This window comes from Trichomonas vaginalis, chromosome IV (assembly GCF_026262505.1).
Source record: "Trichomonas vaginalis G3 chromosome IV, whole genome shotgun sequence".
In the NCBI taxonomy this organism is placed as follows: Eukaryota; Parabasalia; order Trichomonadida; family Trichomonadidae; genus Trichomonas; species Trichomonas vaginalis.
The window spans coordinates 29,744,779-29,768,077 of NC_067206.1; the positions used below are offsets into that span (position 1 = coordinate 29,744,779).

A 23,299-nucleotide genomic window follows, 5' to 3' on the forward strand; every position below is an offset into this window, starting at 1 on the left:
GACATCATGTTCGAGCAATACAAAGAGAAAATTGATGATCTTTTTGTTCTTATTTACATGAATTTCGAAGAATTTTCAAACGAAATGCACTTTTTGGAAGAACTGTTTGTCACAAAAATGGTCAACCATTTGTACGAAACAAAAGACACAGAACTGTTTAAATTGTATAATACTATATTCGAAAAGGTTATTTTCTTCCACGCGAACATGATTTCGCCAATTCTTTACTACGAAAATTCCATTTTCGAGCAAACTGACAAAATTTTAATTATCAATTCTGAATTTGACATTTACAAGTTCTCCAAGTGTTTGATGAAGACTAAGGAGCATCATTTCACATTTGGACTGAAGTTTGATGCTAAAGGAGACTGGATTGACGCGAATATAGCTCTTTCTATTTTGTGTTTGAGTGAGAAAACAAAAATTTTGGTTAATCCTGTTTTTGATTTCATGATTTTCTCGTTTTTGAACAGAATCGAATACATTGACCAGAAACAGCATTTCAGCCAACTCAATGGCGTTGTCGTGAACCATCCAATCCTTAAGCAAGCCCTGCAGTTCGCTCAGTACTCCCACGCGATGAAAAACAAAATTGAACATAATTTGATACAAAATCCATTTTTGGATGAAAACGAGTCGAAAGAACTGATTGAGTCGATCACTCCTTTCGAGTTCATGAACAAACTCACGCAAAAGCAGAAGGAGTACAATTCAAAGAACATAAACACAACAATCAAACTGAACAAAGACGTAACAGAAATGCTGATGAAAGTCGAAAGAAAAATGAATAAAATGAGGACAAAATATCATTTCTACGAAGATTACGGTAACCAATCATGGATATTGTTATGGAAACAGTTGTACAGCGAAAGAGGTCCTTGGTATAACTCATCGAGTGACCACCAAATCATGAAGACAATAAGAGAAAATTGTTTCTGTTTTGTTCCTGTCAAAATTTGCAACGAAGAAAACTATTTCAACATGTTCGAAACAGCAAATGAAGGCTACAAACCATTGTTTGGATGTGATTGCTCGATAGTTACAATCAGAGAGACTTTCGAAATGAAGTTTGAAATCACAGAAACGAATATTGTTTTTGACAAGAAATATTTAATCGAAATTTCTTCGATTTCGAAAATATTTTTCAGAAAGAACAACTCGTTGGAATTGCTGCTAAAATCGAAAGAAATGATATTAATCAGATTCAAAGAAGTAGAAAACAAAGATGTCGCAAAGAAAATTTATGAAATAAACCACTTGATTTCGATAGAAGAAATCGATTTGAATCAAATCAAAAGATGGAAGAAAAACTTGATCTCAAACTTCGAACTGATTTCGTATTTGAACTCATTCGAAGGAAATTCCTACAACGATATCGAAAACTACCCAATATTCCCAGACATAAACAGCCATTACGTCAATGTCGTTTATTCAAAACAATACGTGAAAGAAATTTTGTCGAAAATTGAAGAAAACAAGAAAATCAATTTCGATGTGAAATCATTTTGCATTCCAGAAGAATACTGCATGCCATTAGTCTATGAAGACATCCACATATTATCGCAAAGACATGTTGAATTGGAAAGCGAAGACAACATCGATTTCGTTGTAGAATGGATCAACAAAAACTTTTCTTCTGTTTTAGAAACAAGTTTGACGAAAAGAGAACAAAAAGAAAGAGAAATCGTCCAATTGGATGGAATCATCAGTAATGATGCTGTTGTCAGTTCATTCATCGACAGCAGATCTAAGATGTTCACTATTTTGTCGCAAAACAAAATTTTCTTCGGAAATTACACTTTGAGTGGAGAAGCAAATTTGACTGAAACAAAACAAATCAAATTGCCTCCTTACGACAAAGTCTATTTCGTTAATTTGTCAACAATAGTTTTAATTCTTAATTCACCAGCGATGTTTTCAATCTACGACTTGATGACTGACATTTTCATTGTAGAATCAAAAATATCCGAAATTGGCGAAATAACAAATGTTTCTTATACAGAAAACTACATCTCCTTCTGCAGCGAAAACGCTTCGAACATGATATACAAGGATTATTTGCCTTACTTCACAGTTCATCTCTTCAAAGAGTCAGTTGTCTGCTCTGCAGTTTCAAACACATTCCAATCAATTGTCAGCGCAATGTGTGACAGATCATTGATCATTACGAAGCTCCAAAATGGATCACTCCAGAAGGTGATTCACCTCAAGAACATGCAGTGCAGATTGCTCACGATCACACCATCATTGGGAGTCATTGTCAGCTACTGCACAAAAGTAAGTGGAGGAAGACTTCTCCACTACATTCTCTCGCATGATATCAACGGAAATTACATTGGAGAGAAGGAAATTCACGGAAAAATAACAATAATGTCGAGTTTCTCCTACAAAGGAATCGAACTCGTCATCCTTTGCAAAGGAGTGAGATTCATCATCATAAACGCGCTGACGCTACAAACGTTGATGAGTACAAGTGCTGGAGAACAGATTTCATCCATTTCATTCGACACAAGATACTCAGTGTTGTCGATGGTGACAAACCAGTGCACAATTAAGTCACTGAAGATCAACATCGAAAACGAATTGTTATTAATGTAAAGATTTTATATATATATCATTATTACATGCATAAGAAACTATGATTTAATCATTATATATGTGATTGCAAATGGATATTTCATTGATTAGTTCATAATTTAACCTCATTAAAAAACCAATTTGTACATATTTTTTCAAAATTTAAACAATATCTCACCAACGACCTCGGTAATTCCTGCAATTGTAACCCATTCAAGCATAATATGCGAAATTGCCAAGTAATCTAAACAAACTCCCTTAATTGTTAGAAATTTTTTTTATAATTAATAATTTTTATGAAGATTATGCAATACTTTCTTTACATTTAGAGTATATTATCACAGAACGAAGCAAATAAACTACATTCTATGCATAATGAATGAAGATGATTTTCAAGTTGATTTCAGTCAAGATTTTAAGTCATCTAAATTCAATGAAGTTCTCGAATCTGCACCGTTAATGCTCCCGCGAAAGTTTCAGAAGCAGTTTTTGCATCATATTGTTGAAGTTTTAAAGAAACCAGAAGTTGAAGACAATATTAAATCTAAAATCCTTAACTGCATCAAACTATGTTTCGGAATTGAATCACGTGTCAAAGACTTTGTTGACGAAAACCTTTATTTAAGTTTACCTTATTCAAATTCAGTCTTCAGTGACTATATTTTCGACATCATGTATTACATTTTTGTCTATTTTCCACAATCCATCAACAACAAGATGGTTAGCATCATCAAAAGTCTTATCAAACAAAACGCAGAAAAGTGTTTAGTTTTATTTTGCATCTACGGTCACAGTTTCAACATTGTTGACAATCCATGGCCTGTCACGGATCTCCTTTTCTCAGAAACATCACTTTTCAGTCAAGAACGTTTCATTCCTAACTACGTTTCTATTTTATCATACTTGAACCGTTTTTCACGCACATTCAAGACAAACCGCTCTAAACACAGCTGGAACCAGATCTGCACTATCCTTGCTTCATGCAACACAGACGAATCAATTCTTTCATGCTACAAAGGACTTATTACAATCAGTGACACAACAACAAACCACCAGATTCCTATTGACAGCATCAACAACCACATCACAAACAAAACATTCCAAGACACAATCCTTTCTCTCTTACTTATCTCCGATTTGACAGAGAAAGAGTCCACATCCATCCGATTCCTTCGCAATCTTGTTTGTGTTTGCAAGACAAACAGTCGATGCAGTATTGTTTTGATGAAACTTTGTGACAACTTCAACACAGCAAAGAGTCTTCTTCAAAACACAGATATTCTCATTGAAAATCTTCCAACACCAGAATGCACACTTAAGATTGTTCTTAGCATCTGCAAACACAAAGAGTTACGCGATTCTCTTCCTAAAAACGCAAACTTTGTTCCATTTCTCATTTCATTGATCAACGAAAACATCAAAAACGTCATCTCTATAATCTGCACACTCCTTCGTCGTCTCCCTCTTTGTGATGAATTTCTTTTAAATCTTAGTGAACAAGAATTCTTCCATAAATACTTCATTCGTTGCAAAGAAAGTTTCGATGAAAACGACAAACACTCAGCATTCTTACTTACCGGTACTCTTTGTCACTTCTGCTTCATCAACGACATGTTATTCATGTCATCATGGTGCATTGAAGAGATCGAAAACAACGGTCCTCTTAAAGATGAATCCCGTACAATCATCCAACGTCTTAATCGTTTCAGTGAATGTCAATCATTTTTCAAATCCAAGAACATCACAATCAACTCTAAACGAATTAAAATCAACACAAAAGATTGATAACTTCACATACATTTGATCTAGATAAGGTGAATACCTACAAAGTTAAATGATACTTAAATGTTAAGTATCCACAAGATTCAATTCTTTCCTGCTAATCTTGGAAATCTGTTGTGATTTCAGCAGAATTTTCATGTGGCATTTCTTCATTGAGTAGAATATAAAGTAAAAATAATGTTTGTTTTTATTGCCTATTTATACATTATACTTTTGATATAAGAATTAATTGAGGAGTAGGGAAAAAATTCCAATTCAATTTTCTAAAAAAAGAAAATGTTGAGAATACAAGAACAATCAGAAAAACAAGAATTTATTAGGTTGTGAAATTATTTATAATAATTCAATTTTGAAAGAATACAAATTGAAAATAACCGCTAATAACATTTAAAATTGGAAGTACGTACTTTTTTACGAAATGAATCTCTTCATACTAATATTGTAAGTTAAAGTGATTCCAGCCAAATTATGAATAGCATTCACAAAAATTCTAAACGAGAAGTTCATATATAAATATGGTAAAATACATTTTTCTAAAGAGAAAACTTTCAATTCATAAAAGTAATGCTTTCAATAATTTGCTATAAATTTTAAATAGTTTACAATTAAAAAATTACAATTATAATTCAGGTAAAATGCATATCAAGGCATTTCACACAAATCAGAATTTCATTTGAAAAATTGAATACATTTTGAGTTTAGCCCTATACTTTGAGGAATGAATTTTAGAGAGAATGTGCAAATCGTTTTATTTTTTTATGTTAAAATTGAATACAAAAATTTGTCAAATTCTCCAATGTCGCACGATCAATTAGATGAGAGCTCACCGTATATATACGATCAAGCATTAATGCAAGTTCCTGTAGGAACCATATATCAAGTAAAAAGACTCTTCTTTGATTTGATTACAAAAAAGATTTCGTTTCAAGAAGCATGCAAACAATGTTTCTCTATTTCCCAGACAGATAAACCAATTAAAATCCTTAATGAATACTTATGTCATGTGAAATCAGAACAATTACAACGTAATTATTCAAAAAATATGATTAGCAAAGATGTATTAGCCAAAAAGGTCAAAGCATGGTCTCCTTTGGAAGATCAACGACTTATTGCTGCTATTAGCATATATGGAATAGAAAATTGGAAACAAATTACCAATTTTGTTGGAAATTCAAGGACAAGATCACAGTGTTCTCAAAAATGGAATAGATCTCTGAATCCTCTGATAAATAAAAATCAATGGACGCAACAAGAAGACCAAGCTCTATTGAGAGCAACCACCTTGTACGGAGATCATTCTTGGGCAAGGGTGGCTGAAGAAGTTGAAGGCCGAACAGATGTTCAATGCAGATACAGGTATAACCTTATATCCAAAAAATATCCTCACGATTTGGGCTTGACGTCAAATCAGATTTTCAAATTCTTATCAACGGGAGAAGTGCCCATTAAACATTGTAAAACAGAAAGTGCACCAATGTATAATCCAAAAAGTCATGATAGTCCTAAAATTGAAGCCATTACTGTTAAGAAGACAGAAAGCAGTTTTCCAAATGACGATTGTGACAAATTTGATGATATATTTGAGCAATTAAAGCTTTCAGAATGGATTGGCGATTTAGAATCAGATATCACTCATCAAAATAGCGAAATTTAAGACAAAATCATATGATTTAGTAGGCTCGCTTAAAAGGAGTCCCTTTCTGTACTATAATATATGCTTTGTTCAACAAGTATTTTATCTTTTTCCTTGAATTAAATATTTGAACAATTAGTAATTTATATTTTTCTGATATTTTCATCGTGATTTTACAATTAAAACAGACATGTAATACATAATCTTCTTAGTCCTGGAAATCATGATCCAAAATGTCACATTACAAAATTTGGCGCCAAAAAAAATTCATTTTACGATGGGAAAACTAATAACTAAGATCCCTGATACAAAACAAAGATCAATCGATTCCTTCTTCTTTAAGATGTCTTCTAAAGAAAGTACTCCGAAACCAGAAGTCAAGGAAGTTTCTGAGGAAATTACCAAAGAAGAAGAAATAGTACCATCATCACCAATCGCATCTCCATCTGAAGCTTCGCATTCGGATGTACATCCTGTTGTACCAAGTGATAATTTCCCAACACATCCTATTCATAAATTGAAAAGAACAATATCTGCCCCTCATTGGCTTCAACAAGAACAAGCAATGAGAATTGCACATTTTCAGATTGAAGTCAATGAGCGTCAATATTTAACCGGACATTTGGCATCAACAGAACCATTAATCATCAAAAAGTCTATCGACACAAATAATCTCTCAAATTCAGACATGCAAACTCTTCATAACTACAAAGTTGAATTAGAGGAAAATGTTATTCCTACATTTTGGCCATCACGAGCTTGGGATGGTGATTATATCCAGCTATCTCGCAAGGAAAGTCAAGCATTGCAACAAAAGATTGACGATGTTATTAACTCTAAAGTTGATTTTACGAAACCGCAGACAGAAAAAGAGAAAGTTAAAAAAATTGACATTCAACAAACAAAAGAGGTAAGCAAGCCGATACCACACCCACAAACAGTTATACTAAGTAAAACAATCAATGAAGCCATTGAATCGAAAAAAGAGCCACTGAAAACCCAAATAAATATTCCAGTGAAGAATACGATTTATACTGACCACGTAATGGGATTTTCTGATTCCAGCGATTTTTCATTGTCTTATTCGGATTCTGAGGATGAAAGAGATTTAATTATCGAAAAGTCAGAATCCGAGTCTATTATTGAACCGCCAATCAGCAAAAATATAAGGGATAGAACAAAGAACCCTGTAATTTACTTCTCAACAAAGTATTTCAATACTGATGATGAAGATGATTTAACAGATTGGGAAGCTGTATAACAAATTTATTACTCTTTTGTAAAAATGTATGTATGATTTAATTAGAATCAGTTTTTTTTTTCGGTACCAAAAAACATGAAAAATGTACCACCCAATTTTTCAAATAAACCTAGTCTCAGAACAAAAGAATACAAACACTCATTAAGAATATACAATCTTAATATACCACTCAACCCAGGTACAAGTTTTTGTTAAATAGCCATTGGTGGAAATAGTGATTTTTATGTTTCAACAGATTCGATGAATTTTTTCACAATGTAAAAGTGACAATATTTTTCTCTTCATCTAATAATTTCATAGAAAGATACATTCTTTTTACAAAAAACACTCATTTCATGCATATAAACCCAATCATAAGCTCCACATAATCTCGCCTTCTTATTTTAATTCCTTCTACAAGGTACGTTTCGTGAAAAAAAATATTTTTTAAACTATTTTTTTTATCAAAATATAAACAAAATAAATTCTAGAGCTTATCGCCTTGGTTAACAGGTGTTTCTGTTGGTGGGTCTATTTCTTCGTAATGAGATTCGTTTGTCTTCGGCTGGAATGCTGTTGTATCCTTTGTGATTGCAATGATAATTGCAGAGAAAAGAATTGATGCAGCACAAAACATCCACAATCCATATTGGTATCCAGCCCAAGTGTATTTTGTGACACCAGATGATTTATCTATTCCTTTCAGAGGTATCAGTCTGGACGATATTTCTTGATATGCAGCAGATGCCATGAAAACAAAGAAATTAGAACATCCAACAGAAGAACCAGCCGCAGTTGGAGGGTAATACTCTCATCGAAGTGGATACGATACACTACAAAGTGGTGCTGTGAAGTATCCGATGATTAAAAACAAAATCCAAATCACAATTTTGGAAAATTTGTTTCCCAAAAAGAAAAACAACAGTAAATCAACAAGAACAATTAACGAACTTCCAGTACATATCCATTTCTTCGTCTTCAAAAGTTTCGATAGATAAGGAACAGTTAAAGATCCAACAACCATTCCGATTGAAATGGCAAGTAAGGTGTTTCCTTTCTCTTTCTTTGAAAAATTACGAATATATATCAAGTAAGGACCTCCCCACAGGCCAACGATATCGATGTAAGGACATGATGAAGTAATATTGTATAAAGTGATGGGCCAAAACATCCAATTCTTGAAAATTGTGACGATATTTTGCCATAACATTGATAATTTGTCTCCACACGAGATAATAGTATCAACAGGGGCACCTTCGTCGTTAACTGGAGCAAATCCTTTCTTTCTTGGATCACCACGAACGAAAATAAGAACAATAAGAGCGAGAAATCCACCAATTCCTCCAACTCCGTAGAAGGCATATCTCCATTTGAAGTGCTCAAGGAAAATTCCAAGAGCACCTGATGCAAGCATTCCTCCTGCACCTGACATGGCAACAAGGATGCCAAACATTGCAGGATAGTAATCTGATTTGAACCATTTCGTAATGATTCTAACAGTAGAAACGTATGTTGGTCCGCAACCAAGTCCAACTAGTAATCTTCCAAGAATTCCAATTCCCATTGAGTTTGATAGGCCGCATATAATCGAGCCACATGCAGCAATAAGTCCCGAAACGCCAACAACGTAAGCTGGGTCAATAATATCTGCAATAAGTCCGGCGAATGGCTGCATGCAAGCATAAGGGTAGAAATATATAGATGAAAATGATCCGAAACTATCGATAGATACATTATAAGCCTTTGCCATATCATTAACAACGACTGATGGACATTGTTTTTGGAAAGAAACAAAAGCATACAAAATTGCAGGACATATGTATGTGTATATCCGTACAAATTGGAATTTCCAGCCAGAAGGCTGGACTGATTCTGACATAATCTGGTAAAATATTGGTGGTTATAAAAATTGTATCGTTAATTTTATTATCGTTACATTGAAAGAACTATCTACTTGACAATTAGAATCATTTTTGAAATAAGTTTCATAGAAAAACAAATTGAGAACAAGACGGTTTGTATCAAAATTAACATCAATTGAAAAACTTATATTAAATCATGCACGTATAATCTTTTATTCGATTTATCCAGAAAAGTGACAATTTCTAATTCAAAGTGGTAAAATACAGTTTGTAATAAATGATAATAAGTACAGATGCATACTTAGCATGGAAAATCATAAAGAAGGAAAATAACACTCATTTCACTTCCGAAAATTCCTTCATTTATTAATTTCAATTTAAATCATAATTGTAATATATTTACCAATCCCAAATAAGCAGATTTCACATTTTGGAATTGCTTAGTTTTGCATAGATACAGAATATGCAATCTGAAATCTTGATAATCTTTTAGGTTTCGGTAATTCAATATGAGAGAGAGAGATAACAATTTATGCAAATTAAATATTGTGTATGGTAAAAAACTTATTTAAAATAGGTTTATGTAATTTTTATTAAATTGAATAAATAGTATTATAAGTAAGCAGATAGAATTTAAATGGTGGTGCTTTGCTGTGACATGTGTAGAGGTTCACACAGTTTTCGAGTGAAATTATTCCAAATTTGTGAACAATTATGTTGGATTCAACAGATCTGCTGTCTTCGCAGTAAATGTTCAAGAAGTTCAGGCTGTCTGAGTTCAACTTCAATTTGTAACTAAATGAGAAAGGATTCCATGAAGCGTTAATTACATCTTCGCAAAAATGTTTCTCTGGATTAGTGTTATTATTTAATTCAGTGTACAAACAAAGATTTGTTGGTCCAAACAGATTCCGGAATTGTCCATGAATTTTGAGAAAAGATGATATTGGATAATACATCTTTAATTCCTCTGTCAACTCTATATCCGGAGAACTCTCTTTTATTGTGTAAGTGAAATTCAAATCATTCGATCGAAAATTAAATTCATCAACAGCGAAAATTCTTACAGAATGAGTGGATCCAACAACTTCGTCAATAGAAATAGGGTATGAAACAATAGATGTCTTTGGAGTTCCATTACAAATTACATCATCTGTATGTGTAAAACTATCTTTCATTATGTTTAATTTGACAAATGTATCATCATCAACAATCACAGAAACGTTCAATACATCACCTGCAACATACTGATCTCTCGGTGGAGCTTTGAATTTGATTGTTGGAGGAACAGTTGCTGTAATTGTTATTTCATTTGTGCTGTTAAGTCCATTACTTGCAACTGTTTTGTATTTAATTTTATGGTGTCCAGAATCAGGAGCTAGAAATGTATCATTGTAATTAAAAGTGTTTCCGTTATCTGTGAAACTTACAATGTAATCTTCTTTTCCATCATCTATAGATCTGTAGATTTGAACATTGATATCTGGTGATGCAGGAGGAATGAAAATAAGCAGATACATAGGAGAATTTGGTGCGAAATATTCTTTGTTCGGTTTCTTAATGTTTATCTGATAATTGAGAATGTAATCACCTTTTCCAATTGAAAACGATAATGATTTGGAAGATGATGGAGCTATTTCTATATTCTGCCAACTAAAAGCAAAAGTTCCATCAATTGATGATGGTTTTTCTTCCCAAGAAGTTCTGTTTTTCCATCTTCGATCATCATCACTAATAAACTCACTTGAAGTTTTTTTGTAATTCATTGTGTCAACATTGGTTACTTTTGGTGAGTTTCTCAATATATATCTGACAATGTTGGATCCTTGCTGTCCTTCAAGACCTTGAAATTCTGGTAATGTTCTGATAACCATTTCTTGGCCGTTTGAGTCCATCCAATTATATGTTGAAATTCCATATTTATGACTTATGATATCTTTATTCGTTAATTTATACATAATATTTAAATAGTCACAAGAGCTTAATATTTCATTTTGAATTTGAATTTCCAATTTTCCTGAGGAGTAAATTCCTTGGCTTTGATAAGAGACTTGTACTTCGGAGCTTCTATCTGTTTTGATCCATAATTCATATCCGCTCCGACCATTAATTTGATAATCTTTATTTCGGACATTAAATCGATTAGAAGAATCATATTCGAATATCCATGTATTGGGCATTTACCCTTTTGCCTATAATTTATCGTGAAGACATACCATCTAATATATGGGTAAACGCAAAATTTCTCAAATATTCCATGAAAAAAATATTTTTTCTGACAAATAAATTTTGTCAAAAATTTTAAAAATGTCTCGATCATCGAAATCTTTGCAAGATCCTAAAGGGATTTTACCTCCATTACAGACACCATGCTTCGTTGTTCCAACAGAATACGGTCTAATTCCAAATATTCCTCCAGATCTTTCAGGAGATGTTCCTTTATTCTTTTCGGCAGGTGATTTCATCGATTCACCTCTTCCAAAGAGTATTACACCACTAGAAGGCTTAGGCCTTGGAAAACGCTGGATATTTTTCGGTCCTGGTGCCTCATTTTTCAATTTCGATGAAGGACCAAAGAAAGAAGGCATTGCTTTATACTGCATCAATGGTAACCAACGAGTAATCAGTAAAGATGAATATAAAGAGCTAGTTATTTGGATTAAGCCAAATTGCACAATATCTCTCTATTCACAAATATCACCACTATCAAAATCACGTCAAAAACAATTAAGAATCAACGCAGCAAAATCATACGCAGAAAATTACGAGAATACAATTAATTACGCGCATGGTCTGTCACAACACGGCGAAAGTGGATTGTTTGCGCAATTCACACAATTTACTGACAAAGAAGCAAAGATAATCCAAACAGCAATTGACAATTTCAACAAAGATTTACCCAGAATTATTCAATTTTTAGGTCATCCAGTTGAAACAAGACTCGCTTACAAGACAGGTTTCGACATATTCATTGCTACTCTGCCAGTCTATTACGCTAGAAATGGATTCGCTTTGAATTTTGACTTCCAAAACACAACAGAAGAGGATTTGGGAATAGATATCAGGGACAGAAAGTTCGAACACGACCATACACCAATTGTCGAAGGTTGTACGTGCAGCTGTTGCAGAAATTACAAAAAATCTTACATTCACCACTTATTGAACGTGAGAGAGATACTTGGAATAGAACTTTTGGTTACTCACAATATCCACTATTATCAGGAGTTTATCAAAAGTCTTCCAACTTTGAAATATTAAATTTTTTTATAGAGTTTCTATCATATTATAAAAATATTTGTATATCGTCTGAAAAATCATGTTTTTCTTCTCAAAACTTATTATCAATCAAAATTATTTTCAAAATTTTATTGATATCATTTTTATGGGATTTAATTGTACCACTGACAAAAATAGTCATATCAAATTATAAATCTGAATGATGATTGTTTAAATCAGCTTCGAGTATTGATTTTTATTGAATCTAAACTAAATTAATGCTGTAATATACCATAATCATTAGACAAAATAATTCTTATGAGTAATTTGTAGTTTTTTAATAATGGATATAACATATTTTAAGAAAAATAATTTACCCAGATTTGCTTTACTTTTACCACTCCTTTAAGGCTGGGGAAAACACCCATCGTTCACTATTTTGTCACTTTTATTTTACGTACGTAAAATGGTTGAAGACTATCCTGGGCACCTAAGTCTCGCATTATTAGAAGCCCAATTAGAAAGTGGTGAATTTGCATATCAAAAGAGGTATCAAAAATATTATTTAAAGGTTGATCTCATTCAATTAGTGTTTGATTATTTTGAAGTTTGCTCAAATGTACATATTCCTCCAAACTTTTGTCGATTAGAAAGGCTTACTAACATAAAGAGAAGATCGCTCAACTATTATCATAGCAAATGGAAGGTAAATAGAAGTTACCGCCCAGGACAGAATTTTGGATTAGGAAGGAGACTTTTTACTAACGAACAAGAACAACAAATATCAGAATTATAACGAATGCAATATATAAATGTCGGAATAGCAATAAGAAGAAGGCATTTAAAAAGTATGTTGTGGGAATTTTATAAAAGTTTTGATCCAGAGGTTCGCGAGTTCATGGATGAACGGAGACTATCGTATCGATTCATAAATGACTTCACTAAGAGGAATAAGTTGTCATTCCGTATGATACGAAGCAAGAAAAGAGAAGAAGTCGACCAATCTCAAGTAGAATTGTTCATCACAGAAGTAAATAACATTATTGAATACCTTCCGTTAAACAGGATCTTCAACATGGACGAGACTCCTGTAAATTTTGTTTTCTTACATGGAAAAGTTCTTGCCAATGTAGGAGATCAAGTTACAGCTCATCTACCTAATGATTTCAAACAATCCTTTACAGCAATCTGTACAATTTCGTTGGATTGTAAGTTATTTCCAACAATTTTCCTAGCAACAGGAAAAACTGACTTGTGCCACAGACAGTTTGATGGGATCAAAACGAGATATCCATACAAAATAATGCATTCTGGTGGTAACACGAGTACAGATGTAATGTTGGACTATCTTGAACTTCTTCATGATTGGGCAAATAAAGTTAGTATCCCTAAGTTGTGTACTGTGGCACTGCGCGCCTCCGTACACCACTTAGCGGTTTTGACACTTTACGAAACCAGTAACGTATATTTTACAACACAACCATAACACCAACTTAACCTTAAATATTTACAAAACCATCTGACACATAAACAACTTCACTAACGACTTCACTAACGAATTCCCTACCGTCCTCACTAAATAAAAATAACCTTATTTTTATTTTTTTTAAATTTTTTATTTCATTACAAAGACATGTCCGACTACATTTACTATGACTCTTTCCCAGAACGTTTCCGTGAACTATTCAAAACTCAAGTAAAACTGAGAAACATGCATTTTAACAAAGACAGACCCATTGACGATGAAAGAAACCCTGAATATATTACAATCCCTTATGACGCAAAGTTCATTGCATACATTCCTTATGGTCGCAGAGGAACGAAAACTATTTCAACAAAGAACAAAAATTATTTCTGGAGCGATGAAGAAAATTGCCTTATCTACATAAATGCATACTTAAATAAAGCTACATATTGTACAAAAGAAGGTTGGACTGGATTTGAGCTCTACATATACGACGACGATGGAAACAGACGTTGTGTATACCCATACGATAATATGTACCATTGTTTTCATCAAGCATTAAACGAATACATAGTCAGTAAGGGTCTCATTCCTGCTGAGTAGAAATGTTATATTTTTGTTCCCACATTTATTTAAAAATTAATGATATCACCACTCCCACACGTATGAAAACATAGCGCAAAAATATATTTAGGTGAAGTGGTGAGATCTCACCTGTTTTTTCACCTGTTTTTTCACCCTGTTGAATTCATTGTTTTATAACTCTCTTCCTTGGTTTCTTTTTAGTTGCTTTCTTCACGTCTGTCTCCAACTTGACTGTCTTTCTTCTTCGTCCGTAATGATACCAGTTACTTCCACCAGTCAATGGGTCAAATGGTCTTTCGTAAGGGTTTCCATACATTCCATAGGGACCATACGGAAGAACTACTGGTGGAGAAGAAACATTTTCTTTAGTTCCATCGACTCTATTTAAATGCATTGTTTCACCTTTCATCTGGTCATTAAAGTCTTTTGCGTGTTTTGCAAACTCATCGTCCTTTCCTAAAGCATTTTCTGACTCAGTCGCAACCAAATTGGATGCTTTATTTATGAGCCCTATTTTATTTAATCTTAACTTCTTTGCAACCCAGCCTCCAATCTTTCCTTTATTTGCATCTAATGTCTTCGAAACCTTCCTCCACTCATTTTATTTACTGCGTCATAAGCTCCAAGTGCTTTTGCTCCAAATGCTAATGCTTTTGTTCCCATTGCGCCTAAAGCTGCCCAAGCTACCATTTACACCATATTAAAATCATCTCTCTTCAATATTATCTCATAAAAGTTCTCGTTACTGGAGAAAGTCAATGAAACATAAGCGTTCTCACGGGCTTCGCCCTCACCGCTTTGCGGTCTATCTAACTTCTTTCTTATATCATCTATACGCTTCAAAATGTCTGAACAATTGCTAACATCTTCTACAACAGTTATTTCATCATGAATGACCTTCAAGAACAAGCTCATTTAATATGCTATTAAAATCATCTCAATAATGAGTCCATCCTTTCCATCTTTAGGTAGCACAACATCTTTCATTGAAGAAGGTTCGACAAGTCTTATGTTAAACTTACTGACAAAGTTTGTTATACTATAATGCTTGGCGGCGAATACATATGTTTGAAAGACATAATATAGATTCTTCAGCAAATTCACTTATACTGGATTTTATAACAATGTTTCACGAGACCAAATGCCACCAATTGAAATCTTGTAAGCAATCCTGCTGAACCTTCAACTGTAAACGTCGATGGTAACATTCCACGAAGGTCATCTATTGACATCGTTGAGTCACTGAATTTAAATATTTTCTTAAAGCAATCGTCATTATCTAACCATGCAATAGCTTTGAAGTTTTCATTCGAATATACATCTGCTTCATTAAATGTAAAACCTGACTTCTTTGCAGAGATGACTTTAAAATCTATTGAGTTTGTTTCAAAATTATATGCTATGGTAACTTCTGAAGGTAATGGATGTCCTTCCGCAGTAAGTTGTTCTCTCACTACCGTTTGAAGCTTTGTATTAAAAACTTTCATGTCATCTCCTGTATCTAAGTTCACATACACAGCAACAGGGAAACTATCTTGCTTCTTTGTTTCATCATTATACCTCAAAACATTAAAGTTCTTCAATAATATTGTTCTTCCTGCTGGAATACTTCGAACCTGTCTGATTTCAATAGCTTTCTCACCTCCTACATACTCTACCCAGTGTCTTGGATATTCATAAGTATACTGACTTTCTTGAATTTTGGTAGGTTTCATCATAACGTGTTCATAGTATATCTTTATACTCTTGTCAGTTAGACTCGGTGCTATGTTCTGAATATTTCTGACTTGCATTTTTAATGGAGATAAAATGAAGCATTTAATACATGACGTAGATGAAGACATGAATGAAACTACAGACAAACTTAACTCTTCTCTTATTCTTCCTTTCAGCAAAGATTATGAGTTCTGTTCAAATGGTGTGTATTTCTATTGTGGAAAGATGGGTTCAGGTAAGACATTTAACCTCATTCGTCATATACTCATAACAGAGCGTTTAGGAAACAACTCTTACTATGACCAAATCATTATATCAGCAACTTCAGACTCTATGGACTCAACAGCGAAAACATTTATGTCAAAAGTTCAAGCCTCTGTCGTTAAAGTTCCAGACAGTGAACTCATTGAATTTCTTCAACGTTACATTCGACGTAAGAGGAAATATTATGCCATCGTTGAATTTATACAGTCAGGAATGCAAAAGACTTCTGAGGAGATGGAAAGAATTATTGACAAACACCACTTACGTCAGTACTCAGGAGTTTACGATATGAAACGACTGACAAACTACATTCTATCAAAACTTTCAAAATACCCCTTCAAAAAATATCCTTCAAACACTCTGCTCGTTTGCGACGACTTCGCCGGTAAAGGTTTAGTGTCAAACCAGACTCACCATTAGCTAACATCATTACTAAAGTCAGACATTACCACTTAACTGTAGCAATACTTATGCAAACATGGAGGTTTTTAGCTTTAAACATAAAACGTCTCATAACTGACTTCGTTATCTTTCAAGGTTTCTCACGTTATGATATTGAACTCATTTGGAAACAGTCAGGTATAACATTACCTTTTGAAGAAATTTGGGAAGCATATAAGTCTCTCATCTCTCCTCGTTCATACCTTGAGATTCATATCATGACTAATACCATTAAAGTCAAAAATATTCCATGGGAACGACCAACATTGTTTTAAAGTTTAACCTTCAATTGACTGATGGTAAACAAATTCCATGCATCTCTGTCGCCATTTCTGTTAATATTTTTGCTGTCATTCATATCATCCACTTCCCCATCCGTTAGCTTTTGAGGATATGCGTTAGAATAGCTGTTCTTAAATGAAGGCTTTTCACCTTTGAGAGCATAAACTCTATAACTTTCTGCATACTTTATGTTTGAACCTCCTGAGCCATCATTGACATAAATTTTTATAGGCTTCCACCCTTTGTTCATGTTCCTGCTTCTTCCCTTAGCTCTTTTGTTCAGTAGTTCTACATCTTTATACACAGCTCCTGTCTCAGTGAATTCAACAATATTTTCATTCGTTAGCTTTACATTCAAACCCTTGTCGAGTATATTGTTCATTTCATACATATAAAAGGTTTTTATTCTATATGAAATGAGAAGCAAATCCATCTTAGCTGGTGCCGTTAATGTTCCAATTGAACCAACATCAAATGTTGACTCACGAACGACAAACAATATTGTCATAAAGAACTATAGTTCAGAGTGTTTGAAAGAAAAAGAACCAGAACAGTGAGCTTGAATCCGTGAATTTAAACACAGCTTCAAACGCTAACGCTACATCAGATGTTAAGTTAGAGTATCCACCACTGGACCAAATTCTTTCAAGAGAAGCCAACGACAATCCTTACACAAATGTTCAAACAAATCCTTCAGATAACGTAGACCATTACCTTCTTCAGTTATACCAAACAATTTTACTCAAAGACGATAAGAAGCTTTTGACAAATCTTATAAGCAAGAACCAAATAATTCTAACAAAGGAGGACCTTGAAAATGTTATCTCACGAATAACAGGGAAACAATGTGTCATTGACTATCTCGACCCTGAAATCGAATGCTGTGGTCAAACTCCACTATTCATGAAAATAGGTAACATCCGCATCATTGAAACACCAGGAACTACAGGAGTTGAGTTTAAGTATAAATATTCGAACGAGTATACAAAACTTTCAACAGAATATAAACTTTGTTTGAAATATGTTTTAGTAAATTAAAGCAGTCAGGAGGGCTCTTTGAGCCCATCTTGGCGCTTTGCGCCGTCAGTCAAAAAAAATTTCAAGTTAGCAATTTGTAATATCTATCCAAAACTTCTTCAACAGTATCGAACTCATCTTCATAATGCAAACCTAATCTTATTGACTTGGTGCAGTTTTCACTAACACAATATTTTTCTGTTCTCTTGACTGACATAACTAATTCATTTGTTTCATCAAACAGCAACAACCAAAGTTCATGACCTAATACATAACATTCATACTTTATATTTTTAGCTCTGAGTTCTCTTGTAAGCTGTTGCATTTAATATTTTCTAAAAAGTCAACTTCAACAGTCATTCGCACTGGTGCCTTCAGTTCTACAGGCTCTCCTTGAAAGTCAACAAGTCTGAATTGCATGTCTTTCAAATTATGAGGACTAATGCGAACCCATTTACCTAAATGAGTTGCTATGACAGGAACGTTTGGAATGAACATTGAATTGACTGCATAACAGAAGGATTTATATTCTACTGAACCTTTACTATTAACTCCTGAAATGCCTGTGACATTAGCTATTTTAGACTCAATGTATAAACAATTACCATAACATACGTATGGAACAGATTTCATCTCAATCGTTTTGTCAACACTTTTCAAAGGAAATGTCATATGGTATGCACCCAAAAGAAGTTGGACTCTATGACTCATTTGTGTTATCTTAAACTCCTTCGCATAACTAAACTTCAAAACTCCTGCAATAAGTTTAACATTCATTAAGTTTTCTTCGTTATCCTTGTTTATTGTAGTATTTATGAGAGCATTTAACACTCCAGCTAATGTTTCCATCTTATATTCTACATTATTGTGAAATCTTATTTCGTGCTTCTTTCCATCTATTTCAATCTCCATGAAATCTGTTTCATCTGTTATAACGAATGAAGCGATAGTATTGAAGTCAACCATTCTGAATGCAAGCGCCTCATTCTGTAGACCTAAGTTTGTTTGTAGCTTTACTGTCCCGTATTCGTTTGGGTCTGTACTTTGCAAATAGAACAACATTTTATTCTCATTAAAATATGAGTATAGCTGCATATGCGTATGAAGCTGACAGAGCTAAACGTTTATATTTTGGTCAATACTCTCTCACACTTACTGACAAATATATTGTTATCACTGATGGAAATACTGAGAAATACATAACATGGAAGGACTATGAAAAGTTTGACCCTATTTTAACTCCATGTACTATGCCGTTTATAAAGGACGGTGAAATTATTGAAAAAGATAATACAACCGTATATAGGTCTGTTTATGAAGCATTAGAATATATGTTGAATCATAACCCAAAAAGATTTGACCCAAGCACTACACCATGTGCAATGCCTTTTATTAAGGACGGTGAAATCGTAAGAGTTCCGGATTCAACGGTTTACACAGCTGTTCAAAACAGTTTACAAAACATTTTAGCGAATATCTTTAATTCAGAAACTACAGAAATAAAATTACCATATATAACAGATGCTAAAGAAATTAAATCAAAAACGACAACATTATTTACGTCACTTAATGATTTAATGACTTATATCATTAATATTCCTGCACCAACTACAGCATTTGATCCAAACTCGACGGTTTGCAGTGTACCTTTCATAAATGACAGTTCAGTAATTGCTTTAAGGGATTCGACAGTAAATGAATCATTAAAGGCGCCATTAATGAAAATCATTGATTTTAATTCATTCACGAATACATATAATTCATTCATTAATGTTTCATACACTTCTAAAGAAGGTGAGCCAAAAACTATCGATAAAGCGGTGTATGAAATAAAAGCATCAACGACGAAATTGAATTCGTTAACTTTTGACGGTGATAGTTTGACATAACATCGGGGAAAACAATTTTAACGAAAGAATACTTAAAATCTCATGTTAGTGAGTTCGTTGAAATTGAAAAAGAAGGTGGAATTAAGTTCGATCCACTGAATTTCATTTTCAGCTTAGCGAATGCGGGTGTTAGTTTCGCTGGACAACTATACAGAGTGAAATAAATGCAATATGGACGTTTTTGGGTCAAAAGCGGGAATGGGTGAGCTTGTAAATGCTGCAAGAACATTAGGTGAAACAGGAAATTTTGTAGATGGTTTTAAAAGACTTGTTTCAAATGTTTTAACAAACACAAAGAAATTATTTAGATATACCGTACATAACGGACGGATTTTCGAACAGATAGCAACAAACCCTCCGGTTATGGCTGCGTTGATGATGGTTAGAGATATAAAACCACGTAACGACGGGAACGAAGAACATGAACAACAGGATACTGGTCGGGTTATTCGAGACACTAAAAACGTGTATCCTGAAGTTATTGATTTATTTAGAGGAGTTAATGATTCAATTTCAAAACATTCTATAACCCTCGATGAAGAGAATAAATTAACAGATTATATATTCGTCATTATTGCAGAATTAATGAAGAGAATAAATGAAAAAGGAATTGGTGATATCATTAATGTCAGCGATGTAATGATGAAAAGAAATTTTGACTCATTATTTACAAAACCGAAAACAGAATATAGTCTTTATGACGTAATTACCGAATTAATGAAAAAGATTAATGATAATAAGAGTTCTGGCGGAAGAGTTGAATTAGAAGTGAATGATGTTAATGAGAAATTAGCCGAAAAAGCAGACAAAAATGAGCTTTTAGCTCTGAGTGATAAAGTCAAGAACCACGTTCATTATATAACTTCAGACGAACAGATTATAACGGACTACCATGGATATTTAACACGAAGTGATGAAGCGAAGACAAAAAATGTTAATGAAAGAAGATATAAATACATTCGTGCTAAAGGTTATGACATAAGCTGTACTGTACAGTATGATGTAGCTAAAGCACCAGAAGCATTTGGTTATACCGGTGAAATTTATGCCTCTACTTTCAATGTTAACGGTGTATTAGTTGAACCAAGATTTACATTGAGAGTTAAGGCAAAAATAACGTTTGAAGATGCTATTAAAAGTAAAGCTGACAAAGTTGAACTCGAAGCAATGAACAAAGTTTTGAAATCTCATAAACACAACATCTCCGATATAAATGAACTTCAAGCTACATTAGACCGTAAAGCCGACAAGAACCATACACATAAATCCTTCACTACTGTTAGAGCAGACGACATAATATTGAACTATACCCTTGGTTCAAGTGCACCTTTAGAGAATCCGAGTACAAGCGTAAAAGATACTCTTAACAATTTAGATAACAGATGTATGAACATTGAAGGTCATGCCAGAAACTTTGAAGCATACGAACTACCAGCAATGTTAGATAAGAAAGCAGATAAAGAACATACACATAACTCCTTCTCAACTGTTAGAGCAGACGACATAATATTGAACTATACCCTTGGTTCAAGTGCACCTTTAGAGAATCCGAGTACAAGCGTAAAAGATACTCTTAACAATTTAGATAACAGTTGCAGGAATATCGAAGACCATGCCAGAAACTTTGAAGCATATGAACTACCAGCAATGTTAGATAAGAAAGCAGACAAAACAGAGCTTCAAACATTAAAGACTGAAATACTTCAAACATTATATCCTATAGGCTCTATTTATACGTCAATGAACTCAACAAATCCAGCAAGTGTTTTAGGTTTTGGTGAATGGAAGCAGATTGTAGACAAATTCTTATACTGTGCTAGATATTCAAAACAAGCCGGTGGTTCAAAGAAAATTAAAGAAGCAAACCTTCCACCGCACACTCATACAGGAACTACAAACACAACAGGTAGTCATTCACATTCAATAACAAAAAGAGGTTATACAAATCTTGTAGCAGGTTCGGATAGATAGGGAATGCATAGATATGATATTTCAAGTGACCCAGTAGATTCAAGCGCAGGTATTTTCTGTGGAACCACAGAAAATCATTCACACACTTTCACAACAAATCCAACAGGCTCGGGTGCAGATTATATGCCACCATTTATGACTATATTCGCATGGTACCGCGTTCATTGAACGCGCTTGAGCCTTGAATAAAATCTTTAACTTTACATAAATGAGCTTGAAAGAAGTATTCGAACAACATCCATGGAGGTCATTTAAGAAGTTCAATGAAGCTGCAAAGAGTTGGGGATTTACTAACAGAGCTGAAGTGAAAAGGTTCTTTGACAAAAATGTTGTACATCAAACAAAAATAAACCCTTACGACTACTTTTTACCAATTTACTCCAACGCTCCTGACGCATACCAATTTGACACTCTCATTCAAAGCAGAAAAGGAGGACATAAACCATTCCTCATCTTCATTAATGTTAACACTCGTAAAGCATATGCATATCCAATGAAAAATAAAGGAACTCGTGAAGTGTCAAGAGTTTTACAAAAGTTTGTAGCAGAACATAGCCCAAGTACTTTAACATCAGACCAAGACAGTGCATACCTCAGCAATGAAATCACAGATTTTCTCATTAAGCATAACATAACTCACTACACTACTGAAGACCATAACCATAACATACTCGGCATCATAAACCGCTTCATAAGAACGCTCAGAGATTTAAACCAAGAGCGAGACTTTACCGAAGAAACAATGAAACATTTTCTCGAAGTATATAATTCCTCAACACATTCTACAACAGGGCATACACCAAATTCAATGACACAACAACAAGAAGAAAAGTATATATAAAAGAAACGAAGCCAAACACAAAATATCAGAAATTCAACACAATTTACCCTCATTCCTGGTACAAAAGTTCGTGTAGTTCTTGACGACAAGCCGTTGACAAAGAAACGTTTAAGGTTAAGTAGAAACTATTATATCGTAGACTCTACGCAAGGTAATGGATATCTTATAAAAGCTGCTGACGACTCTATTGCGTTTTACCCTCGACATAAATTAGTTGAAAGTAGTAATGGCAAACTTGCTGAAACCATTGACGAAGCAAAGCGAGGAGTGGTTATTGAAATACTTGGCTATAACATAAACGATGACACTTATAAAGTAAGATATGAAGGAGGCGTTGAAGATGTTATACCATCTAAGAACTTGAGAGAGTCAAAGCCAACACATCTGGGACCATTAGAGCGGGAGTACTGGAAAGACAAAAATATGCCAGAAAGAATAAGAAAATTCTTCTAAACTTTTTCATTAGATGTAAATCAGACAAAAGTTTTTTCACCCTCACGAATTTTCATGAATTTCCT

At 33.7% G+C, this 23,299-nt stretch overlaps 14 protein-coding genes and 2 pseudogenes across 16 annotated transcripts, besides 2 other annotated features; 11 read left to right on the top strand and 5 right to left on the bottom strand.

Annotated features, from left to right (window-relative positions):
• Window positions 1–6: 6 nt before the first annotated feature.
• TVAGG3_0192130 (platelet formation protein family) lies at window positions 7–2,598 on the top strand (the record flags this gene model as incomplete). Its single annotated transcript, XM_001315739.1, has 1 exon — window positions 7–2,598. The coding sequence occupies one exon, from the start codon at window positions 7–9 to the stop codon at window positions 2,596–2,598; it is 2,592 nt and encodes an 863-aa protein (XP_001315774.1).
• Window positions 2,599–2,952: 354 nt separating this feature from the next.
• TVAGG3_0192140 (protein kinase protein) lies at window positions 2,953–4,556 on the top strand (the record flags this gene model as incomplete). Its single annotated transcript, XM_001315740.1, has 1 exon — window positions 2,953–4,362. One exon carries the CDS (start codon window positions 2,953–2,955, stop codon window positions 4,360–4,362), a length of 1,410 nt encoding a protein of 469 aa, XP_001315775.1.
• Window positions 4,557–5,155: 599 nt separating this feature from the next.
• Window positions 5,156–6,013, top strand: TVAGG3_0192150 (RNA polymerase II transcription regulator recruiting protein; the record flags this gene model as incomplete). Its single annotated transcript, XM_001315741.1, has 1 exon — window positions 5,156–6,013. One exon carries the CDS (start codon window positions 5,156–5,158, stop codon window positions 6,011–6,013), a length of 858 nt encoding a protein of 285 aa, XP_001315776.1.
• A 256-nt stretch (window positions 6,014–6,269) lies between these two features.
• On the top strand, window positions 6,270–7,253 carry TVAGG3_0192160 (uncharacterized protein; the record flags this gene model as incomplete). Its single annotated transcript, XM_001315742.1, has 1 exon — window positions 6,270–7,253. One exon carries the CDS (start codon window positions 6,270–6,272, stop codon window positions 7,251–7,253), a length of 984 nt encoding a protein of 327 aa, XP_001315777.1.
• Window positions 7,254–7,719: 466 nt separating this feature from the next.
• Window positions 7,720–7,983, bottom strand: TVAGG3_0192170 (Major Facilitator Superfamily; the record flags this gene model as incomplete). Its single annotated transcript, XM_001315743.1, has 1 exon — window positions 7,720–7,983. The coding sequence occupies one exon, from the start codon at window positions 7,981–7,983 to the stop codon at window positions 7,720–7,722; it is 264 nt and encodes an 87-aa protein (XP_001315778.1).
• A 60-nt stretch (window positions 7,984–8,043) lies between these two features.
• TVAGG3_0192180 (major facilitator superfamily transporter) lies at window positions 8,044–9,111 on the bottom strand (the record flags this gene model as incomplete). The annotated part of the gene is made up of 1 exon (XM_001315744.1): window positions 8,044–9,111. The coding sequence occupies one exon, from the start codon at window positions 9,109–9,111 to the stop codon at window positions 8,044–8,046; it is 1,068 nt and encodes a 355-aa protein (XP_001315779.1).
• Window positions 9,112–9,670: 559 nt separating this feature from the next.
• Window positions 9,671–11,342, bottom strand: TVAGG3_0192190 (uncharacterized protein; the record flags this gene model as incomplete). Its single annotated transcript, XM_001315745.2, has 1 exon — window positions 9,688–11,052. One exon carries the CDS (start codon window positions 11,050–11,052, stop codon window positions 9,688–9,690), a length of 1,365 nt encoding a protein of 454 aa, XP_001315780.1.
• Window positions 11,343–11,389: 47 nt separating this feature from the next.
• TVAGG3_0192200 (queuine tRNA-ribosyltransferase protein) lies at window positions 11,390–12,403 on the top strand (the record flags this gene model as incomplete). Its single annotated transcript, XM_001315746.1, has 1 exon — window positions 11,402–12,352. One exon carries the CDS (start codon window positions 11,402–11,404, stop codon window positions 12,350–12,352), a length of 951 nt encoding a protein of 316 aa, XP_001315781.1.
• Window positions 12,404–13,687: 1,284 nt separating this feature from the next.
• Window positions 13,688–13,943: a terminal%2Cinverted (terminal inverted repeat of Maverick-2 transposon ID:TVAGG3_0192210).
• Window positions 13,688–23,299: part of a mobile genetic element that runs on past the window's edge.
• Window positions 13,944–14,378, top strand: TVAGG3_0192220 (uncharacterized protein; the record flags this gene model as incomplete). The annotated part of the gene is made up of 1 exon (XM_001315748.2): window positions 13,944–14,378. The coding sequence occupies one exon, from the start codon at window positions 13,944–13,946 to the stop codon at window positions 14,376–14,378; it is 435 nt and encodes a 144-aa protein (XP_001315783.2).
• Window positions 14,524–14,769, bottom strand: TVAGG3_0192230 (protein of unknown function, DUF4107 family; the record flags this gene model as incomplete). Its single annotated transcript, XM_051226018.1, has 1 exon — window positions 14,524–14,769. One exon carries the CDS (start codon window positions 14,767–14,769, stop codon window positions 14,524–14,526), a length of 246 nt encoding a protein of 81 aa, XP_051111004.1.
• On the top strand, window positions 15,846–16,040 carry TVAGG3_0192240 (uncharacterized protein; the record flags this gene model as incomplete). The annotated part of the gene is made up of 1 exon (XM_051226019.1): window positions 15,846–16,040. One exon carries the CDS (start codon window positions 15,846–15,848, stop codon window positions 16,038–16,040), a length of 195 nt encoding a protein of 64 aa, XP_051111005.1.
• TVAGG3_0192250 lies at window positions 16,203–17,056 on the top strand (annotated as a pseudogene). Its single transcript has one exon. A coding segment is annotated over exon 1 (854 nt).
• On the bottom strand, window positions 17,053–17,454 carry TVAGG3_0192260 (uncharacterized protein; the record flags this gene model as incomplete). Its single annotated transcript, XM_051226020.1, has 1 exon — window positions 17,053–17,454. One exon carries the CDS (start codon window positions 17,452–17,454, stop codon window positions 17,053–17,055), a length of 402 nt encoding a protein of 133 aa, XP_051111006.1.
• TVAGG3_0192270 lies at window positions 17,480–17,852 on the top strand (annotated as a pseudogene). Its single transcript has one exon. A coding segment is annotated over exon 1 (373 nt).
• On the top strand, window positions 22,149–22,781 carry TVAGG3_0192280 (integrase core domain containing protein family; the record flags this gene model as incomplete). The annotated part of the gene is made up of 1 exon (XM_051226021.1): window positions 22,149–22,781. The coding sequence occupies one exon, from the start codon at window positions 22,149–22,151 to the stop codon at window positions 22,779–22,781; it is 633 nt and encodes a 210-aa protein (XP_051111007.1).
• Window positions 22,782–23,234, top strand: TVAGG3_0192290 (integrase core domain containing protein family; the record flags this gene model as incomplete). The annotated part of the gene is made up of 1 exon (XM_051226022.1): window positions 22,782–23,234. A coding segment is annotated over one exon (453 nt), but the record flags the coding sequence as incomplete, so codon positions are not given.